Below are 24366 nucleotides of genomic sequence, written 5' to 3' on the forward strand. Positions count from 1 at the left end.
GAGCTAGATGCGCATAAAGATGCCCACTTCACCGAACTGGAGGTAAACAAACTTACGGTGAGAGACTGTGGTACCCTGGTTGGAGGCACCCGCTGCCACAGGGCTCACCTCTTCTTTCATATCCAACAGCTTTCTATCTCCATATCGTGGAATGTTGCATGTAAGTCATTCCTGCATGGGTGTGCTCCCTGCAGATTGTTATGCTGACCCCCAAGAACCTGTCTCTCATGGGTACTTTTATTTTTATAGCACCCAAAAGTGCTGTAGTCATTGCCAAGCATAAATAAAACACGCTTTGAAATGTGATTTGGGACGAGATACAGGGAGGGGTTTTCTCTAGCTTGTGAAAAGATACCTCATCTATTTCCTAATTAGCACAGACTCAAAGAGCGTGCTTTTAAACAAGATTTTAAACGCAGTCTGGAAGCTTGTGACTTTTGCCCTTGTACTGCAGTCGCAACCCACAGAAACTAAACTGACCACGGAGAGTACTGGTAACAAGTGATCACATGCACAGCTGCGTGCCTCAAAAGAATTTTAAAGCAGCAATTTGAGTTTGGAATAAAGTGCTGCCATATCTGAAAAGCAGTTACAGTTACAGCAGGAAGGGTGAGCTCTCGTCGACCCAGAGAACATACGCCCCTCTGATTCTACTGGAAAGGAATCATATTCTCTTTAGCAGAACTGGACAAGGACTCATTCACAGGTTCTTGAAGATCAGGCGTCCTTCAACCAACTATTCTTTTTATCTTCCTCAGTTCCACATCTGTAAAATAGGGACAGTAGTTCTTTCTTCCTATGTTTTCTGTTTGCTCAAATTTTAATATCGTCAGTGATCTACATGTCGGTTATCAGAACTTTGATCTTGTTTGAAGCCTGTTGGCAATACAGTAACTGCAAACATCATTGTGTCAAGCCTACCAGTTTGTAAAACCACCCTATAAGAAATTATTAATTGACGCTCTAGACAGACAAAATACCATGGGCAATTCAACGTCCAGTGATTTGGGTGGGTCTCAGCCTTATACTAGCAAAACCTGCAAGCTTGTGATACTAATATCGAACAAAGCAAAACTAAAATTAAGAAAGGAAAGTAAGGAGCAAATAATACCACAGATTTTATTGTTACACAGTCTTAAGCTTGGCAACCAACAGTGCTTGAATGCAAGTCTACTCCAAATATTTCAAATCCACAAAATCGTGCTGCTGAAAGCTTCAATGTATGAATAGTTATTATTCATAATACTCAGTTATTAACAGGGAACAATGTCACTTGCTTAGGTGAGAAAACGCATCTTTGTTTCAAAGGGATCACATACTTAAAGTTCATTTACACGTTTGTGGAATTAGCATTTGGGGGGTTAATTACATATTTGGGAAAAAATGTAAATTAAAGATTCTTTTCAGTAATTTTGCTCAATATTTATCCCGCTATGCTCAGAAATGTATTTTTTGATCCTGTTACTGCATAATAGATGTTTCAGAAACAACAATCACTCAGAAGAAAATCCCTAAAATATTCAACAGTTTCTTTAAACTGAAGTAGAGTTCAGAAGAATACCATTCTGTGCTGTGCCTTCACACTTCAGTCTACAGAATGTTACATACACAGTCACCTAAAAAAAGGGGGGGAAAAAAAGTTTAAAAAAAAAAAAAAGGCAAAAACATGCAAGCATTTTTGTATTTTGAAGTTGGTGCATGGTTTACATCTCTTGGGAGAATATTTGTTCCATCTTATTAGTCACGCTTTCCAAACGGAGGTTAAAGTTCCCAGAATCTAAGCAATAGACAGGGTTACACTTTCAATACTGGTTGTTACCTTTTTCCTTAGCACTGACCTGCTGCTGAACTCTGGGTCAACAGAGGTGGAAAAAAAGATGTTAGTTGTGAGAAAAGGAACTGAACCATAGAAGGATCCATTGATAAACACATTCAGTGGGTGATGGTCTCTGTGTGTATGAACACACGCTCGCACACCACCAAACGTAAAATTCAGCACCGAGACAGGAACTGGGTTTTAAGTAATGTTGAACTCTTGTTTATTTACTTACAAAGTACTTTAGTTGTTAAGGTTATACAGCTAACCTTCAAACTGTGACCTGAACATAAACTGTTATTTTTGCCGGCGGCTATGTGAATGACAGACTTTCCATATCAGCGCTGCTTTTCTGTTAGAAGAAAGCAGGATCTTTTCAAAGAGCTTTTACAAGCAGTTGTATCTCGGTAGGTACAGCAGGCCTCCATCCCAGGTCCCCTGCAGGTCAGATTTGCCATCCCTAGCCACAGTACGTAAGCAAGCCTCTTTCCATCACAGGCTATTAAACTTCTGCACTCTTCTGTGCTGTCTTTCACCTGAATCAGCCTTCTCTCCCATGGTTCTTTTTGCATCCCACCCGTTGTGGCCTCCCACCCGTTCCTCCAACGTCCTCTTTCATCGCTCATGGTTTTAGGCTGAGCAGTGTTAATGGTCAGTCGGAAAACTATGTTAACAACATCAGATAGATGCAGCTGATGGATTTCCGGTAAGATTCCACTCTTTTCTAATAAAAATTGGGTTTATATTATAATTCTGTTCTTCTATACTCATGATGAAAGACAGAAGTCATGAGCATTTAAAAGAATTTGAGGAGTCGTGCTGCTGGCTCAATAAAGGAATGTAACTGTTAACATAGAAAATGGAAGAAATACCTTCCGTTTCAGTTTTTCTATAGGTAGCATTTGTTAGGTATAGATGGAGTTCATCATAGCAAGATAAAATTTAATATCTATTTACCCAGTATGAAATTCAGAATGTTTTCCCTTTTACTGCAGAAATATGGGGAATAGCAATATGTAACCTTCTGGAAAGTGGATGCGTATTTGCTCCCACACCCATCTCCGTAACGAATGGCCACTGAGGCATTGGCTAGACTGAAGGAATGTCGCTGCTCTACATTGAAAAGCGCAGTTCAAAACATAACAAGTTTTTTTATCAGTGACAGGCTCTCGTAGATAAAGCACAGAAGGTTCCCATGGCTCAGAAAAGCTTCCATGACTTCCTATGTCATCTTGGGCAAGTCATTTAATTTTTATTTGCCTCTGTTACCTTTAATACAATTACAGGAGAGTACATATTATCTTCAAGCCTAGTACTCTGTCTGCGTTATTTTTACTAAGAAAAGATAGAGGTGTCAGCAAGATGGTGCTGAGCACTCCAGTAGCTGCTCAAAATCAAACACTTCTTGCAGAAGAACATCAAAGAATAAAAATTCTAATGAAATGATTTGTCCAATATTTTTATAGAATATAATTATTATTGTAAAGACAATACCCCACCTTTTTTCCTACCTCTGATTTAAGAATGTGTGAAACAGACTAAATCTAATCTCTTTTTTACTTCTTTTGTCAAGCCTTATATTTTGTGACTGTGTATTCAGCGATCAGTTCTTACTCTGCTGTTCTAAGACTATCGCATATATTTGCATTAATTGAAATGGATAATTGAGGCAGTAATACCATCAGTCTCGGATTCAGCAGGGCAGTCTCTTCTAGGCAATAATGTGACAGTTGCTGGCTTTGCATTGGGATTGGCCACAAGCCTCCACTTGTAGTGTAATCGTTGATAAAATATTTTAATATTGCCAGGAGCAGAACTGCCATGGAGCTCAGCCTTAACCTTTGAGAAGTGTTTACCTATGGATGTGTTAAACGCATCTCAGCAGGGTACCTGTGCACTGAGAAGATGGACATGAAGTCAGATTCCAAACTGCAGAGTAAAGACTAGTTTGCACGAGAAATGAGAACCTTGTGACGCCGTCACTCGTGGCCAGCCCTTCCCCGTCATTTTACTCCTCCAGAGAATCTAATTTTGACAGGAAATAAAAAACTCTTTGCGTTAAGCACTGCATTTTCTTAGCTGGACAATGGTGTACATAACACCGCTTTACCCGTTCTAAAATAGTTAAATAAGTTGTTTCTGGTAATTTAAATTGCAATTTTTGCTACAGTTCTGCTTACGAGAATCATCTTTGTGGTACATGGCCATCAAATATTGCACAAATATGCTGCCCGATTCAGCTGTCCTTTAAGAGCTAGCTTACATACTAAATGCTTACTCTACTAAACTGCAGATTGTTCTGGCTGGTGGTGGGAGCTGTATCTACTGCTCCTCACACAAAAGGTACTTTCCGACAGTATCAGCACAGCTGCAAACAGCAGAGGTGCCGGAGCTGCAGTTCCTGGACTAAAAGAATGAGAATCATAGGATCATTATGGCTGGAAAAGACCTTTAAGATCATCAAGACCAACTCTAACTCTACCAGGCCCACTTCTAAACCATGTCCCTGAGCACCATATCCAGATGGCTTTTAAATACATCCAAGGATGGCGAGTCAACCGCTTCCCTGGGCAGCCTGTTCCAGCTTTTGATAACCCTTTCAGTGTAGAAGTTTTTCCTAATGTCTAACCTAAACCTCCCCTGGCACAACTTGACGTCATTTCCTCTTGTCCTATCGGTTGTAACTTGTGAGAAGAGACCAACCCCCACCTCTCTGCACCCTCCTTTCAGGTAGTTGTACAGAGCAATAAGGTCTCCCCTCAGCCTCCTTTTCTTCAGACTAAACAACCCCAAGTCCCTCAGCCTCTCCTCATAAGACTTATTCTCAAGACCCTTCACCAGCTTCGTTGCCCTTCTCTGGACCCACTCCAGCACCTCAATGTCCTTCTTATATGCAGCACACAAAATTGAACACCGTACTCAAGGTGGGGCCTCACCAGTGCTGAGTACAGTGGGACAATCACTTCTCTGGTTCTGCTGGCTACACGATTTCTGATGCAGGCCAGGATGCCATTGGCCTTCTTGGCCACCTGGGCACACAGCTGGCCCATGTTCAACTGGCTGTCGACCAACACCCCCAGGTCCTTTTCTGCTGGGCAGCTTTCCAGCCACTCTTCCCCAAGCCTGTAGCACTGCATGGGGTTGTTGTGGCCCAAGTGCAGGACCCGGCACTTGGCCTTGTTGAACCTCATACAGTTGGTCTCAGCCCATCGATCCAGCTGTCCCTCAGCTCTGGACTTCCCATCCTCCCCGAACCTCCTTAGCTCCTAACAGCCACTGAAACTATTGACTTGGGGAGCCGTATCCCTTGGATCATTTGTTTTCCTGCCCATGAGGAAATGAAGAAGTTCTTGAAGATCCTAAGTGTGTTTTGAGTTCATATGTTGTCTGTTGTTAGTACGGGTGTGCCAATTACTTGCTGCAAGGTGGTGGGAATTACAGGAATGGTCTATTTTACAGTTGTGTATGTGAGATTTGTCCAGAAGTACCCGGGGAAAGAGATAATTGTTTTGTTTAATGGGTGCGTTGGCAACTATAAATAAATGGGCAGCTTTACTGAAGGAAGGGAAGAGAATCAAATTAACTTGAGAATGCAGAAGATTATTCAGAAGCAAGTGAAGAGCAGAGGCCGTATCTCTTTAGCTACTACACGTATTCTTTGTGTATGCGGCGATAGTCCAGTGATAGCACCGTGTTCGCAATTTTACTTAAATATTGGCTGCTTTCATGGTTGGATGGCTATTATTCCACATTAGGAGGGTGGAAATAATAGAATAATCAAAAAACTTGTAGCGCATATGCTGGACAGTAATGCGTATTTATAGATACTAACTTTGTAGTGAAAGTCCCCGGACACGGGAATTGCTGAGGTGGAATTACTTGCTGCCTGCTTGTGTTTTATAGGTATATATGGGGGAGAAGGGAGGGTTACCTTTGCGGCAGTGGTGTTGGGGTTTTCGCTTGCTGTGGATAATTGGTGAACTGGTGTATGGAAGCATCTTGGTGACAGTTTAATGATCATTTGGTGCTGCTTATATATAATCCCTCCCCCACCCATGACAAACCTTTTCCCAGTTGGGGCTGGAGGAAATGAGTAATGCTTAACCCATTTGTGTGATCAATTCACTTAAGCAGCTACTGTGAAATGTTAATCACAACTTTAATTTGTACTGCATTAGCATTTTGATTAACTTGTAGGCTTGCTAGCACACTTGAAGCACTTTTACTCATAGTTACAGCTCGGAAATGACTTTTTGATTAATTAAGTTTGTTAGACAGCAGCTGAGCTTCCTGAATGCTAACCTTATGGGGCTAAAAGTTCAGGAGAAAGTTACTGGGAATAACTGTTGCTGTTGAAAAGGATTCTTGTGAATGCACTCAAAATTTTTTAATTATTGACAAAATATTACATTGCTACTTTGAAACTGACTTTAAACTCTAAAGAGGGCAGATTTATTATGGGAAAGATGCTGTATAGTTTTCATGAGTTTGGTAGATTTGTGTAAGATTTGGAACAAATGCCATCTTTATGGCATTGTTTATGTTTAGGAAACTGGGATTTCTTGCCAAGAGATTGTTCTCAGAAACATTTTGTGGTATTTACAGATCACTAGCACAGTAGAGAATATGAATTTATTGATTACTAATTTGAAAATAAATTGGCTATTGGGACTCAACAAATTCTGAATGTGTTGGGTTATGCCCTATCAAGTTTACATTGCTGGTATCACATTCCATAGCTGCTTTTCTCTCTGTAATACTTAAAAAAAAAAAAAAAAAAAATCAGTAAGCACCCAAGGGTTGCACTCCACTAAATGTAGACAGTAAGTGATTTGTCCTTTCCCTGGTTCTGATCGTACTAATAATGTTACTATGGAGGCTAAAGGATGAATACAGGGATAGGAATCTTACAAAGCAGCTAGGAAGGTCGTAATTTGCATACATCAGTGAGACCTTTATGATGATGAGAGAATGAAGAATTAGTCTCTCACAGGGGGTAGCAGAGCATATGGAAGAGGGAGCTGAATATGCTTGCAAAAATTGAAGGGAGGGGGGATGCAGAGGGCAGTATAAAAGGAGTGCCTCCTGAATAGGATTAATTACATCTTATTCACTATATCTCTGATAAAGTACAACGGGGATACAGCTGTATGAGTCTGATTTAATTGATCTGAACAAGCTCCTCCCCCTCTCCAAATTAATACATTTCTAACAAGTAATCTTTGACTAGATCTCTGAAATGCAAAGTTTCTGCAGATACCTGTTTTACCAATATATAACATACAAAAGGTAGTGACCTTAAAACCCTCTGTAAGACTTCTTCAAAGAAATTCCAACTTTTCAAGTCAGTTGTTGTTTCTGGAGTATATAATTGAAGCATCGTAATCATGATTTATATAAAAACATGAAACTTATAGTGCATGGCATGCTTTAACATCTGGAAAAATATTTTACTTCTATTAGTATGATCTCAAGTCACATGTGGATCATAATATAATATTACATACTGGAAGGCTTCCTACATTTAGAAGCATGTGCAAAAAAGATTAATTATTATTATGAATTCATAGTTTTCAGGAAAATGGGTAAAATGCATACACTTATCCATATTATTATCTATAAATATTTCTCATATAAACTCTGTAGTCCTAAACAGCTGTAATTAGACACCATTCTAATTATTTTAATAGATCTATGAATTTAAACTGGTATTTCTAACTGAAGTCTAGTCCTAGACAACAGAACTTGAATTAACATGCAGCAAAGACAAGAGTGGGGATATTTTGATTATCTGATATTGGAATACTATAAGCAATAACTTCAGGTACAAAACCCAACCAGCCTTAACTCCGCTTTTTGATGTAACTGTGCAGTAACAGTAGTCTTACACGGTTTATTTCTTTTAAATTATTGTTTCCTTCCTTCCTCAAAGCATCACTGCAGAATAAGACTTGTATTTGTTTGGCTAAACTTTCAAGTCTAAGGTGAATGTCGTTCTGCATGGAGGGCTGTATACATTCGTGTACCTACCTTCCATTTCCCGAAGGAAGGCGCTCAAGAAAGTGTAATAGTTTGTGAAGCACTGATACAAAATACAAAATTAATCTTTTAAGAGTGGAGAAATTTGAGCCACGGAGCTCACCGTGAGTAGTCCTGAAGCTTCAGCCCCCGTCCGCCAAGTCATTACCACCAATGGCACCACTGTAGGCACAGATGTAATTCTCAGCCACAGTGGCACTTCTTACATTACCTCGGTCTCCTTAGTTAGCCTCTGTATCCAGAGCAGTTATCGTTGTTCATTTAGCTTCGTTGCCGCTTTCCTTAAATATTATTTAGTTACAAAATACAGACATTTATATTTACGTTTAAAATTACATTCACAGTATTTCAGTAGAAATGCTTAGTTTATTCAGAGTTATATGACAGGTGACTTCAAACGGAAGAAGAAATTATTCCAAGCAGTATGCAGTCTCTGTTAATAAGATGCAAGCTGTTTCATTTTAACACTTCAGTAACTTATCTTAAAGGAAAAAGCTGTTTAAGTCATTTGAGTAGATCAGAAATTCTGCTAGTTGTACAGTCTCTGTTCCCCTGCCACCTACCCAGTCGTACAAGAGCGATCCAGAATATCTGGCTTTCAAATGAAGTATGTGAAAGTACTACCAAAAGCAGTGTTAAAACTTTCTAAAGAATTTCTAAAATAAAAGATATTTCAATTGCTAGACAAAACTCCTAAACGGATGGGGAGGTGAGTGGGGTGGATATGTTCATTATGGAACAATTTATTATCTGTTATTTTGAGCACATACTCAGAGGGCTTAAAAAAACGTCAGAGAAGAGCAATGTTTTGCTGTCGGTGTGTTTTGCTAACAATGTTTTGCTAATCAGTGAGTATGCCACACACTCGCCTCTCCCACATCCTGCCTCCATCTTTGCTTCCCCTCGAGGTAGAGAATTATAAACCATAATTTAAATTCCAATCATGGGTAGTAACTTTGGCTAAAAAAGAGACAGACTGTAAAATCTCAGCTTCACGTTAGACGAGAAAGGTACAATTTGATCAGTTTAAATAATTCAGTACTTAAGGATAACCAACCACTGCTCCTGAAAATAACATGATGGAAACCTGATAATAGATGCTGAGGGTTTCGTATTAACGCACTTCTGGAAAGAAGAAAGAAATAGCAAGATTTTGATCCAAACATTTTGACATTCAATTCTGAATATCACCAAAATGAAAAATTTTGCCATACCTGACAGGTACACCCACATCAACCAGTTATTGAGCATCAGCATTTTTGTCCTGCCCCTGCCATGGAAGCTTGTTGCTTCCCATGTTGATACAAGCCAAGCTATTTTTGATAATGACAGACAAAATGTGAAAGGATGTGTCACTAATTGCTATTATTACTTTGTGGTGGTCCAAGTATGACACTTGAAAGGCTTAAAAGCTAATGCCTGATTCTTTCATTAAAATCCATCTCAGTATAGGCCTCTGCTTTTATTCTCCTAAGTACAGGAAGAGGCCCAAATAAGATGACAGTAAACATATGTTTCATTATAATCAGCAATATTTCCCTTGGCTCCTCTATTTACCCCATCTTTTCTATTTCAGGTTAAAAAGTGGTGGGCTTGGGGCTTTTTTTTTTAACTTGTTGGTTTACCATAAAATATTTGTATGTTTTTTCTGTAGGTAAAAGCATCTTTATAGTTTTGTTGTTTCGTTTCTTGCACTTACTGTCCTCTTCTCTTAATTTTTTCTCTATGATGAAATTACCCTGTGTTGGCAGGAAATTCTGAGGCTAGAAAGGCAGATAATGAATTTGTGCTGTTTCTCAGTTTAGAAAAATATTCTTAATCTGTTCCAATCTTATCACCTATAACATATTTAGAAACGACTTCTTTGCCAAATAAGAGTTAAAGTTAAGAAGCCACAAATTTCTAGAAAAAAAAAAATCATGCTGGTTTGTAGTTAACAACAGACCAAACAAGCAGCAACTGGAGAGAGACTAAATGCTATTCATGAGATAACATAAATATTAGATACTTATCATTTTTTCTTGTCTTTTATATTATTGTCTTTATTTAGTTGCTACATTTTATATAGCTAATTTGGAGATAGGGGAATGACTCAATTTGTTACCTTGAGTATTTATAGGAATTTCAATAACCATTTAAGTATCGAGCATCTGTGTGTTTTACACTTAGCGGAAAATGAAACGTGTGCGGGTTTCCAAGGCAGCAGATGAAACAAGCCAACTTTACCATTGTTCTGACTTTTTCACAATGTCACTGTCTTGGATTTCACGTCCAGATAGAGATGCTGTGAATAAATTCTATGGGTGAAGAAGCAGAAAATAAGGAGGAAAAGAGGATTTGCCATGTGGATTCATTATAACAATGTGGAACACAGAGTCTCACACACACAGGCTTTCCTCACTCCCTACGGGATATCTATCTGTAGGCCTCTATCAATTTCTAGGAGATTTTCTAGGTTGAAAGGATCCTCCAGTTAATTTCAGTCTATAGCTTGTTTTAGATTTATCTTTCTCTTACGTCTTCTCTCTTCCTTTTCCCCTTTTCAAACCTCTGTTAAAAGGGGTGGGGGTAGGGGAATAGATTTAAAAAAAAAAAAAAAAAGAAAGACAGAAAGAAAGAAAACAATGTAAACAGTGTCATGCATATATCCTGAGAAGCATTTTATGAAAATACCACTGTTTCATGCTGACTAAAAATACAACTTACTGTATTCTTCTTGCTGCTCATAGAAAAGACAGGATAACCTATGCAGCCATTATTCTTCACGTATACACAGCAGTCTCGTCATTGAGGAACATGATGTTTCAGACTATGTGAGAACAGCAGAAAGGAAAGAACAAGAATCAGGTAGTGTAGAATAGACGAGAGATACCATACTGTCTGAGCAACACGCACAGAGACGTGAACTGCACCATACGTGGAGGCTTCAGTATATTTTAAAATGTGGAAGCGGGTAAAGAGCGACTCGCCCTCTAAGTTTAAAAGATGGACTTCACTCTGATATATGCTGAGAACAATTCCCTCTTTATCTGACTAAAAATCGTATGAACCAACACACGAATCTACAGGCCATGAAACTGCTCCTTTCAAACGTGACTTCTAACATAATTTTATTTTCTGTTGGGTAAAAAGAATCCTACCTGGGAATCACCTTGGCAAGCCAAGTGAAAAGAGAGAAGAAAACCATTAACGTTGTGCCGTGAGGTACTATTTCTAGGGTCACTAGGAATGTTATTAGGGTGTTTCAGGGTGCTATGGCTCTTCCTTCAAAAAAGACGAGTTAAATGTTAAATCTAGATCTTTATTAGCTGAAAGGCACTTTATCCAAATTCATGAGAAATGAGACAACGTTTGTGTAATACAGGGTAACACTTCAAATATTTTTCTAAGTGTCACTGATCTTATCACCCTGATCTGGAATAAAACCTGTTGAAATTGCATTGTAAACTGCTAAAATAAACTGTGTGACTGGCCAGGACTGAAACTAACTTGTGTCTTTAAACTCAGTATTTCTCTAGAATCAGTGTAATTTAATTGAAATAGCTCTGGGTATGTAAACAACTCCTTTGTTTAAAGAAGATTTCACTGTTTAGTTTGCCTTAAGTAAATGCTGCCTTTTGTTTGTCTGTAAAACATTTGATTAAATGTAAAGACTTACATAGACAGGTTCTCCTCATTACACTAGTGGCTGGAAAATAAGTTAAAATGATGGAGGTATCTGCTGTCTAAGGAAGTATCAAACAATATCATTTGTATTTAAAAGAAAAACCCGTGGAAATATCTTAAGCCTAGTCCTAACCTACAGCTCTCCTACTATCAAGAAGATGGAATTTAAAGAAGTGTTGAAACTGTTCAGTATACAAGATTCTTTCCTTGCTTTCTTAAAAAACATTTTCTAGTATTCTAATCAAATTCTAAATTTCCTACATGGCACACCACTTTTAAATACATGCTTTCTACTGAATTAGAGTGTTGTAACATGAAGACCCACACTTTATTGTGATTGTAATGGTATTAACAAAATAAGCAAGACAACTAACATAGCATAATTTTCTTCACCAGCTGAAATGCTTCTATAAATCATAATAATTGTTTTAATGTACTCTAGAGAGGGTGAAAAATATATATTCAAATAACAGCATTTACTATTAAAAAAAAATACGTTGAAACCAAAAGCTCATGTTTGATCCTTTCTCCTTTGGAAGAACTCTTAAATTCTCTTTCAGACTAACCAAACAGAATTTAATTTTTTAATGGCAGTAGGTCCACTCGCAAAATGGCAATTTTTTCATGGCAGTAGGTCCACTCGCAATGCGCAATCCATAATAAATTTTGCAGATTGAGATCTTTATGCTAGTGATTTCCCCCTGTGCTCTGCACTGGTGAGACCTCACCTCGAGTACTGCGTTCAGTTTTGGGCCCCTCACTACAAGAAGGACATTGAGGTGTTGGAGCGTGTCCAGAGAAGGGCTACAAAGCTGGTGAGGGGTCTGGAGGACAAATCTTATGAGGAATGACCGAGGCAACTGGGGTTGTTTAGCCTGGAGAAGAGGAGGCTGACGGGAGACCTTATCACCCTCTACAAGTACCTGAGAGGAGGTTGTAGAGAGGTGAGGGCTGACCTCTTCTCCCTGGTGACAAGTGACAGGGTGAGAGGAAATGGGTTCAAGTTATGTCAGGGAAGGTTTAGACTGGACATTAGGAAAATTTTTTTCACTGAAAGGATTATTAAACATCGGAATAGGCTGCCCAGGGAGGTGGTGGATTCTCCTTCCCTGGAGCTGTTTAAAAAAAGGGTAGATGTGGTACTTGGGGACAGTTTAGAAGTGTTTTTGTCACGGTAGGTTAATGGTTGGACTTGATGATCTTAAAGGTCCCTTCCAACCTCAGCGATTCGATGATTCTATGATACTTACAGTATACCTTTTACTTGTATTGTCTAAAACACAGTAAGTAGAAATGGAACAGCAACTCACCAGACACGGAAGGCAGGATGATCGGTAACACTTTGAAACGTGATGTGTAGCTGGATAGATAAGGGGTTTTTTTTGTTTGCTTGGGTTTTTTATGTACCTTGGGAAAGATTTTCAGATTCAGGAAAGATTGTCTCAAGACAATCAACTGTTTACAACGCCAAGGGTGAAATCCATGTTATTTCTGACTGCTCTTACTCACTTTAGGTAAACTACTAGCTATTTTGTAGTCTTTCTTCAAGATTTCAAGTTAGGTGTCGGTGTCAAACAAAACCTCAAAAATGCTCATTAAGATAAATTTTAGAGTTGTTATCTAGTCCAATTCAAGAGATTTTTTAAGTCCTTAGGGTAAAATGGGAATAACAACTGCTACTGGTAAGTGGCTTCAGTATTAATTTTTGATCAAATGTAAATATGTTGTTGTTGTTCTTAAATAGTTCAAGGATTTTTTAATAGATATGCAATTCTGGCAAAGCTGTCATCAAAATACAAACCAATACTGCAGTTAATTGTAACTTCTCTCTTTATGGTAAACTTTTGAGATTTATTCCTTTCATTCTGAGTTGGATTATGTAAAAGAGAGATTATTTGTAAGGAAAAGATCCCACCTTCTGCTCTCACCCCCAAAACCATGGTGTAAATTACCTTTTCAAGGGTAAGAGTTGAAGATTATGACGATGCAGGATTTAATCCATCTTTTTTCAAGGTTAATTCAAAAGGTGCCTACTGCCGTCAGTAGAGGTTGAAAAATTCCTGTATTGAAGTCCTAGAAATTCCTGTATGTTAAACATCAATAAATGCTTTTACTTGTATGAACCAGGTACACAATTATACTTGTCTTTTTATATACATTTGGTTTTCTTCTTTTTTTTTTTTATATTAGGCAATGCTGGATGTTGCAGCACATCACGGCTGGTTGGTGACTGCTCTGAATATAACCAATCTGGTGCAGATGGTGGTTCAGGGTAGATGGATACATGACTCTTCCCTGCTTACTTTGCCCAATATAGAGCTACAACACCTTTACCTTTTTGGGTATGTAATTCTTCTAAGCATTTGCACGTCTGCAGTTTCATTCCACCTCTGACTGCTGATTGTGTTTGAGTGTCATTGTTGTGCCCGAGAATGTTCGTTAATGCACCAGAAGCAGAACTCATTCTTTCACAGTGATGCTTTCCCAAATGGAGTTTCTGTTTCTGTTTTCAAATATTCATTGATCAATTAACCCCCAGAAATTATTTTGAGAACCATGATTCCAGACAAATTAACAAGAGATCACTGGAAGGGTTCCAAGTCCTAAAACCTCTAACTCTGTATATTAATCATCTCTTTATTTTAATCCATTATGAAAATACATTAGTATCCATCTTAAGATCGTAGATAATGCTGAGTTCTATAGACGCCTAGATGATGCAGTAATTCATGCTACCCGAAAAATAAATGACCAGCAATTAATAACAGAAACCAGTATCAAGTTTTACCACCAGAGCAACTGAAAACAAATGTTTGCTTTCCCTCCCTGGGCATATGTTTTGCTGTCTGTATCAGGAAGTGGAGCCAAGGCAAAAGGAAGAGCGTGCCTGGAGGTTACCGAGGACCCATCGAGTGTCTTCCTGAACTAATGGCTGCCTGCGAAGGAAAAGAGAATGTTTTTGCTTCCATCGTGGAGAGTGAATTGCAGACAGCACACATTTCACAGGTAATACTTTCTATCCGAGGTCATTGTCAATGTGATTGGAAAGGAAGAGCAGTTGGGAAAAGAAACGCTGTCTTCACTTCAGTTCAGCAAATGTCATGTGATGATCCATATAAAGTGCAACACATTCATTGCTCTAATTTCGAGGTACTGCTAGCTTTACAGCGTTTCTTCTCTGCCTGTTTTCTTCGTATTATTTTCACTTATTCCCTGCTAACCAGTAACAGACTCTGGTTTATGGCTGATATTACCACATCTCTTCGCTCTAAAGACGCTTCTCTAGGTCATTCAATCTGCTCAGTGTTATCCACCTTTTCAGAGCCAGCTATGCGCTAGGAATACATGCATTGCAAATGTCATCATAGCTGGTTTCTGAAGTGGTCTGTCAAACAGCATTTTCTTCTGACAATACCCTTAGCAAAAGATCCAGCACTCATTTTCTATTTGAAACAGAAAAAGCAGATGAAATTTCCGCACCTCACAGGGGGAAGAAAAAATTACTATCTCAAAATGTTGAGGCTGCTGAAGTCTTATTTTCAGTTTGGTTTTCAAGCCATTTTCAGCAAAGGGCAGCTTTATTCCATAGTGTTCATCACGTGCTAAGCCTATTGATTTCAAATAAATGTACGAAAGATGAAAACTTCAAAAGCCATACTTCAAATACTTTTTATTTGAATATTTAAAAGGACAGCAATATGTCCTGTGTTTGACTGTTCAGCTTCAGTTAAACCTTTTACTGGTATGCAAACAAGAAGAAAAGTACTTAAATGTCTATGACAGGCATCTGCATTTGTAACTAAATTAACATTAAAATTTTGAATTAAGAAAATGTATTGACATCAAAATAAGGCTTCCTTTAACAACAGATTTCTAACATAATACACATTGATTTCAGTCCAACTTTCAGATGTGATAAAAAATTAGAACATTGTTATAATTAGTTCAGGGAGAACTCAGAAGTAAACTTACTTAATTTATTTGCATAAATTGCCATTCTGTTATCTTTAAAAGCAAATGCAAATTGGCTCTGTCTGATATGATGATGGTTATTTGGCTCAAAAGTGCTTCAATTTGCGTAGCAATCTGGTGTCGTCTCTGCAGTGAGGCGATCCCAGGTAACATACAAATCCTGAATTATTCCAGAAATTAGTATGTTTAAAGCATCAATTTAAGTGCTAATTGCAGTAGTAATGAGAAAAAGCAGTACTACTGTGAGATTTGCATCTACTGCCCCATCAGTATGCCTGGAACGGCTGCTGACTGGCAGAGGATTTGGCTGCTAATTAAATAATTGTATGCATGGCAGTGTTCTCGTCTGATTCAATAGATGAAGATTAATCCTCAGATAAATATGTTTGGCTGGTATTGAAATGTCTTAGCAGTTTCTTCAAAAATAGCTTGTGTGTATGTGGTGTGTATGTTCACACTGTGAATGACTCTATGCCTCTATATGTCTATGTTTGTAAATACAGATGCATAGAAAGAGGGAAAAACATAATGCCTTAACATCATATAAGGGGAAAGTTTCATTTCCGTGAGCTGGGAATGGCCATATTTGGTATAGCAAAGCCATGACTGTATTATACAGGTCATTGCAAACGTGAAATATTTATACCAACATTTTATATGCTTTATGGCATTTTTTTCAGGAAAAAAAAAAAAAAAACTATTGTAATACCTTGTAGAGAATTAAAATTCGTATTGAGACTGCCTGTTGAGTGCCTTCGTATGTAAAGTCCTTCAATGCACACTTAGACAGGGGCCAACCAAGAGAAAAATTCTTCAATAAATAACGCAACTTTAGGATATATTTTCTGTAATGAAAGAATATAAGATTACAGAGTTTAAGCCAAGCGTTCTGGCACCAGACCTGAACAAAGTCAAATAAAGTGGTAAGTACCCCACTAAATTGCCAAAAACATCCTTTTCCAAACAAACCTTCTACTTCTAGCTCACAGTATATTGAACCTATGCCTTAAACCTCTTACTAGCATGAAACTGGTAAAACCAGCTTGAGCTTTAGATAAATTTGAGGCAGACGGGAAAAGGAAGAAATTTCACATTTACAAAGAAGAAAATGTCTTTTAAGCAGATTGGTAATTAATTTTTAAATAGCAGCTCTTGAAGCTGCTCATGGATTTGGAATATTAGGCTAAGTCCTGGGGAGACAGATTATTGGCAAAAATGCTAATGATGTTATCAAAGGTTCATGAAGAATTTCTTGTGTGATTATGATTTGAACCTATGGGGTTTGTAGGTAAATATATGTGTAGTGTATATATATGCTATATATGTCGATATATTTAAAAGGAGATGATACATGCTTATGTCATCCCGTACATCAAAAAACTTAGTAAAATTGTCAAGAAATACCTAAGTGACGTGGGAGCCTGAGTTTAATTTTCCAAAAGTTAGTTATAATCCTAAACCTCACTGAAAGTCAGCGAGGCTTTAAAAGCTGACAACCTAAATTCAAAAACTAATTAGACTGTAACTCTGATCTTTGGCCTAAGCTCCATCTTTGTTTCAGTGATTCATTCTGAATCATATTTCTTTAACAAATGTTTTTCAGTTTCTATCACTTAGGCATTAGGCATCTTTTAAATATTAAGCTGATATTTATATTATTGAAAGAGAAAAAAGAATCTTCAAGATTGAAAAAAAAAATATATTATCCCTGCTGTAGTATTAGGTGTTTCTACTCTGGAAGTATCTGTGTTCCTATAATCTTCTTTTTCATTTTCAGCTGCTACTAGTTGACTCTCTTCCTCAGTAAGAAAAGCATTTCTTCATCTTCCCCATGTTGCATGGATGCTAAAAAGGCAGCCTGCTGTCCATACGGATCAAGCAGTACTAACTTTGCCTTTAACTTTCAAATACACGAGGCCTGGAGAATGACATATTACAACTACTTTCTTATCTAATTAGAAACTTACTCAGAGTTACTTTGTTTGAACTGTAAAAGCTACATGAGGACATGACAGCCTTTGACAAATAGAATATGTTGGGGTTGCGCTGTGTAAACCAGACCAAATCATAGTCTTCAACAGAGCCACGGGTAACGTCACTAAACATAATTGTAACAAGTCTTGTCCTCTGAGATAGTACACATAAAAGTTTTCCAGGTAAATTATTGATATCTCAAGTACAACCAAAGGCATGGTCACCAGATTGGTGTGTATTAGGGTGCCTGTACTGAACACAGCAGAAGTACACTGCTTTGGTGCACAGAGAGTCTCCCACAGAAGGTCTGTACAGTTCCTACAGTGAGCTTTGTCTTAAAAACTTTACATTAAACAGAAGAACCTGTGCCAGCTAAGGCATTACTACTGAAGTTGTCTGATCCAGTGTGAGCTGCTGGAGGTGATTTTAGTAGCGTCCTGTGTGTTAAATGTAGCAAAATCGTGGCAACAGCTAATTAATTAAGAGCGACAGTGGTGTTTTTTCTCCTTCAAGGTGCTGTCTTTTTTCCCCCTTTTTGCCTTTCAGAGTTGGGACAAAGAGGGGTATCTTTTCCCTTAATGCTCTAGCTGTTTATTTTCAGTTATAATTTTCCTGCCCTTTCTTAGCTAAGGCAGCATTAAGAACATCAGTGCAATTCATTGCTGTCCCCTGCTTTTACACTGGAGTTCCTGAGCGCGCACAGCTGGCCCTCCCCACCTTCTCCATTGAACGGACACAGCTGTTCATGCAGCACACAGAGAAGGGAAGAGAGAGAGAAAGATTAGTTTTAGCCTAAATCAGTCTTCTCATTTAGTTCAGCCAGGCTCTGGTAATGCAGCCATTTTAATCCAACCTAAGTCCGCACTGCAGCCGAAATGGGCAGTCCTGCCCTCCCTGTGCCATTTTCACCTCTCCTGACCTAGCTCCCGGCACAGCTGCACAAACGCTGTGGATGGTTCAGGCGAGGAGGTGGGAAAAAGCATCTGGGGACGAGGGGAGGAGGGATCATATCAACCCTCACACTGACAGTCAAAATGGCCTGTAGCCAAGTGGCTTCGTGAATGCTTGTGCCAGCGGGGGAGGAGGCTGGACCACTTCTTTCAGTGGCACTGGAGGTTCATGCTTCTTCAGAGTACTCACAGGATTAGAGGATATGCTTCCACCATCAGCTTTAAGCTGATCTAAGTTCATGCTATCACCAAAATGATTAGCAAGCTGATCCATCTAGCTGCCACAATCACAGCATGGTAGTGCCAACGTTTCGGGGATGGAGGGGGAAACGGCTAGCTGGCCAGGCGGATGTTGGAGAGGGGGACGGCACCACCTTTTCCTACGGCAGTGCAATCTTAGGTCTGCTTACCCTGGCTGCTGTATCCCTACTTATGTATTAATACGTACCATTACTGTCAGCATAAATCATGGCAATGATGTCTCCAAAAACAAACTGAGCTTTTATTAGGGCTCTATGCTTTCCAGCAGAGAAAAAGTAATCAGAGACACATCAACCACAATCTAAATGAAAATAGATTTTGTTGAAACACAAGATGGCCAAACCAATACATGAAAAATAAAATATAGTCTTTTTCCAGATAAAACATTTCTGTTCCATGCCAGTATTGCCCATGTGACTATGGCTACCCTCTTCATTCCCACAAGTTCCCATTTTGACATCTGCTGGCTCTTTACCAAGATCAATATTCTTTTTTCCTTCTCCTTCCCACCCTCTAGCTTTTCACATGTGTCGTTTGAAAACATGGGTGAAGTGCGAATCCCTATTTTGTTTTGGGGGTGGAGGGGAAAGAGGGCAAGGGCAGAGGATGGGTCTTGGGTTTTTGTTTGTTTTTCTTCCAGTGCCAGCCTCATCTATCTTTTTCAGCCATAGCGAGGCCACAAATCACTGCCTCCATTCCACAGCCCATTTTTCCATTTCTTCTTCTCAACAAGTTTCATTGAGCGAACATGCTTGTTTTCTTTTTACTAAATGAAAACCTGCATTACTCCCCTCCATTTTTGCCCCAGCTTCTCAGAACTGCTTTTCCTTGTCTGATGGAGCCCAAAATGAGATCCATAGGGCTGCATTTTCAGGATGCCTCCTGAAGGTTGAAGAGTGTGTCATGTTCAGTGACACAAACTGTACGCCTGTAACAACAGTTCTTTGTACAAGGATGAGAGAAAGTTGAGGGCCTGTTGCAGTTCATGAGAAACCACAGAGATTTCAGATTCCTCAGGAGGACTGTAAGAAGGAGGGTTTGTTAAGATCGATGCAAGAAAGCCTTAAAAAAAACGAGGGATAACTTTGGATATGCAGTTGAACTTTTGGTTAATTATCTGAACTGATCCTCTGAACTCTCTGAGGTTTGCCCATTGCTAATTAGCACTGCAGTGACTTGTTCTTTATGGATTATGCTAAGGAAGTTTAATTTAAAACTTAATTATACTAGTTTTTAAGTGGCTTATAGGGAAAAAATACTTTAATCAGGAGTGGTAAGGAATTTTTCCTGTGTTCAGACATAGGTAATCTTAGCGAGGCACATGTAATGTGCTTGAGGAGTTTCACATTTGTTTTATTTGCTTAGAAGAAAGTAGAGTAAGAGGTTAATGAAAAGTATCTTTTGCTTATGATTGAGAGTCATAGGATCATATAGGATATTCTAATACATAACAAAATATTATAGAACAAATATGTAGACTGCTCATTGAATTGTTATTGTTACAGTGACAATGATTGTATAGGTTGTCTTGTAATCCACAGGGATCTGTTTTTTCTACAGGCTTGGAATTTCTTGTGCCGTTTGCCAATTCTAAACGTCAGCTTGAGCATTAAGGGCTGTTGGGATGACCCAGTTCAGCCACAGAACGAAGTGCCTGTTCCTGCTTTGACAACAGACACACGAGACGACAAAAGATGGATCAAATTACACGCTGATCAAGAGTATGTGCTCCAAATAAATCTGCAGAGAACCCAGATGGGGTATCAGGTAGATTAATTTGTCATTTCCTTCCCAAGTGCACAAGTTTCCAATAATCCATTTACATTATCAATAGTGCTTTATACAGCATAACAGGGGGGTTTATGGTTTAAGTATTATGTAAATTGTGAACACTTCCAAAGCCTTTTCTTTGTTAGTAATGAAGCAAATGGTTTTTCAGGTTGCAATAGGATAGGAAATAGACTCTTAAGGTAAAAGCCTAGACGAATTTGAGTCAATGAAAAAAATTCTCTCATTATTTTTTACAAACCAGAAACTCATGAAGTTCATTTGTTTGGGTACTATAAGCAGTGACAGTAGAGACGATAACTTCACAGGCGATATTTAAGTACTCGCCACCTCCAAACTCCTACTGCTCGTACTCTTGCATCTCCTGCTTCCCCAAACCAGTTTATAAGCTCCCCTATTACATTCCCATCTACCCCCTAACTGCATACCAGAACCATACCTATTAATACGTTTCTACCCATAACACATCCTCAAGCCTTTACTGAGGATGTTTTCCTCATATTTTGCCCGTGAAGCTTTTTTGAACAGCTCCTAGAACAACTTTTACCTACAATTCTTTTCCACACCTGAATTTCAGTCTCACCCCTTTGCCCAGTTAAAGCACATCCCATTTCCTCGTGGGCTGGTCACCTCGCTGGGCCCTCAGCAAGTCCCCCTGTGCCCAGCCAGAAACACCAGCAGCTGCACAGGTTTCTGGCTGCTCTGCCCGTAGCAGCAGTAACTCACTGTGCCTGTTTGTCAGCTCTTGGAAGAGCTAAGACCTCCTGCATTCAAATGAGGCACTGCCGAAACTGTAGCTATCGCTTGCTTACAAATGCTTTTTTTTTCATTTGCATACCATAAGCGGCATATCGACCACCATGATTATAATTTTGCTCATTAATTTCTCTAAAATTTCAAACAACTAAGGATGATAATTACCAGCATTTTTGTTGAGATACAAAGAAGAGTTCAAGATATAAGCGGAGAACAGTTTGGGATGTTAGTTCTGAGACTCTTAAGACAATGTCATTTTGATAAAACTAATAACGAAGATAAATATGTTCTGTTGTTAAAGAATTATATTTGAAAAGTATTCTTCTTTCCCAAAATACTACTTGTCCTGACTACAGCAGGTTCACCATAGCTTCAAGGGGAGACTGTCTCATTTGTAGGAAGGAAGAAGGGTCAAAGCTCCTCCATAAGTCATTCTGTTTGCTCTGCCAGTTACTGACACAGACTTTTCCTAACCAGAAGCCACAGAAAAGAAGGGAGCAGGAGCATTTCACGCAGCGATCACTGTTTTATAAACCTCTCCTAGAATTTGATCCCTCTTTTGTAAGAAACAGCTGGATCAAACTGTTTCTGAAGCGTCATTGCTATGATGGTGCTTTTTCTTCTGTATAAATCTTCAGTAAAACCTTTCCATCTACAGAACACGAAATGAATGCTGATTGCGTGTGCGTCATTATATCTTCAGCTTTCAGTAGTAAAGTCACTGTCTTAAAGAATCACTGAAATAATCTTTCCTTTTGCTATATCAACCTCAAATAAAGATTTCAAGTGCTGTTTTTGCCTTTATATTAATCTTGAACACTATTGTTTAGCTTTATTTAAAGGCACTAGGTTTACAATTAACTCTTCTGCAGAGAATAGTATTTGGAATATTATTAAATGAAATTAGAAAAAAAGGAACAGAATTTCCACTCAAGTTTTAATAGCTTACAAAATAAGTGCTCAATGGATTTAAATCCAGCTGGCGGCCGGTCACAAGTGGTGTGCCACAGGGCTCAGTGTTGGGGCCATTTCTGTTTAACATCTTTATTGATGATCTTGATAAGGAGATAGGGTGTATCATCAGCAAGTTTGCAGATGACACCAAGTTAAGCAGGAGTGTTGATTCCCAGGAGGATAGGGAAGCTCTACAGAGGGACTTGGATAGATTGGATCATTGGGCCAACATCAATGGTATGAGTTTCAACAAGGGCAAGTGCCAGGTTCTGTGCTTGGGCCACAGTAACCCCATGCAGCGCTACAGGCTTGGGGAAGTGTGGCTGGAAAGCTGCCCGGCAGAAAGAGACCTGGGGGTTCTAATTGACAGGCAGCTGAATATGAGCCGGCAGTGTGCCCAGGTGGCCAAGAAAGCCAACAGCATCCTGGCTTGTATTAGAAATAGCGTGGCCAGCAGAAGTAGGGAGGTGATTTTGCCCCTGTACTCAGCACTGGTGAGGCCACACCTTGAGTATTGTGTCCAGTTTTGGGCACCTCAATACAAGAGAGATATCGAGGTGCTGGAGCGAGTGCAGTGGAGGGCAACGAAACTGGTGAAGGGCCTAGCAAACAAATCATATGAAGAGCAATTGAAGGAGCTGGGACTGTTTAGTTTGAGGAGGAGGAGGCTGAGAGGAGACCTCATCACTGTCTACAACTATTTGAAAGGACACTGTAGAGAGGTTGGTGCTGGTCTCTTCTCACAGGTAATTAATGACAGAACAAGAGGGAATGGCTTCAAGCTCCAACAGGGTAGGTTTAGACTGAACATTAGGAAAGAATTTTTCACAGAAAGAGTGGTCGGGCATTGGAATAGACTGCCCAGGGAGGTGGTTGAGTCACCATCCCTGGATGTGTTTAAGAGACGTTTAGATGTGGTGTTGGGGGATATGGTGTAGGGGAGAACTTTGTAGAGTAGGGTAGATGGTTGGACTCGATGATCCCAAGGGTCTCTTCCAACCTAGACAGTTCTATGATTCTCTGATTCTAAGTGGAATAGCATTTCATATTCTGAGTTTTTCTTAGTGGACTGTGATTTTTTTTTTTTTTTAAAGCCCTTATCTGGAAAGAAATAACAAAAATATTTTAGTCTGGCTAAATTATAGTCTTTGTAACAATTCATGATGAGGTGGTTTTCACTCAAGGAAGAAAGGCATTTAGGAAAAGTGATTTCTAGTTTTACTAAGCTGTTTCCTCTCCCCAACAGGGAAAGCAAGACAGTAAAGCAGCAGCTCCTCGATTCCCTAAAGCTAAAGATGAAGGATGGTTTTTGATACTGGGAGAAGTAGATAAAAAAGAACTCATCGCCCTGAAGAGAACTGGATATATCAGAAATCGAAATACTGTTTCTGTCGCTTTTTATACTCCAGAAACTCCTGGAAAGTATGACAAATTTGCAAATTAAGTTCTCTTAATGATTTATTTTTTCCGGGTAGTCAAGACCTACTTTCCAAACTAATGGTTCTGCTCTTTACATTTTAGGTGTATCTACACATTGTATCTCATGAGTGACAGTTACCTTGGCATGGACCAACAGTACGATATTTACCTGAACATCATACCAGCTAGTACGTCAGCACAAGGCACCACAGAGGTATGCGATGCTATGAGTCACCTGGCTCTGAAGTAAGGTGACCTGAAAAGTCCATTCAAAAGAACTGGTCTTGCAGCGAAGACATCTGGTCGTTCTGGACATACAAAAATGCGTTTGCCTTAGTGGAACCAACTTCAAACCTCAAGACGACTAGAAAATTGAAAGTGATTGAAAGTGACTACTGTATTGACTCTGGTAACACAGAGTTAGCCACAGTGGCCTTACTCCTTTATGAAGATTTGTCTTTTCTTGTTTCATCTTTCTTCTTTCAGAAGTCATATTGTTAATGGAATTTTGACACATCAAAATAAAAGACAGAAGATGCTGTAATTTGCGCAAATTTAGGGCTATAGTTTTCATTTTGAAAAGTGTTCTGTAGCCTATATATTAATGTAGTTTAAATAGTCAACTTTTTTAATTTATAGGGCAGAGTACAAAATTTGATCAAAGAATTGCTGAAAATACTGATGGATGTGTTATATTTCATGTTTAATAAAATATGTCCATAAGAATGTTTTGCATTAGATTTTTCAGTGTAAAATATGAGATATATAGTA

At 38.9% G+C, this 24366-nt stretch overlaps 1 protein-coding gene across 1 annotated transcript in view; it reads left to right on the forward strand.

Moving 5' to 3' along the window:
* The window catches only part of ASCC3 (activating signal cointegrator 1 complex subunit 3), a 290851-nt gene extending 266507 nt beyond the window's left edge, over positions 1 to 24344 (forward strand). The window contains exons 38-42 of the mRNA XM_082481072.1: positions 13712 to 13863; positions 14377 to 14527; positions 20239 to 20445; positions 23423 to 23598; positions 23698 to 24344. Of these exons, the coding sequence (XP_082337198.1) occupies positions 13712 to 13863; positions 14377 to 14527; positions 20239 to 20445; positions 23423 to 23598; positions 23698 to 23845 (834 nt within the window). The 3' untranslated portion in view covers positions 23846 to 24344. The remainder of the gene's footprint in view (positions 1 to 13711; positions 13864 to 14376; positions 14528 to 20238; positions 20446 to 23422; positions 23599 to 23697) is intronic.
* Positions 24345 to 24366: the final 22 nt, after the last annotated feature.

This window comes from Vanellus vanellus, assembly GCF_965231255.1.
Source record: "Vanellus vanellus genome assembly, chromosome: 3".
In the NCBI taxonomy this organism is placed as follows: Eukaryota; Metazoa; Chordata; class Aves; order Charadriiformes; family Charadriidae; genus Vanellus; species Vanellus vanellus.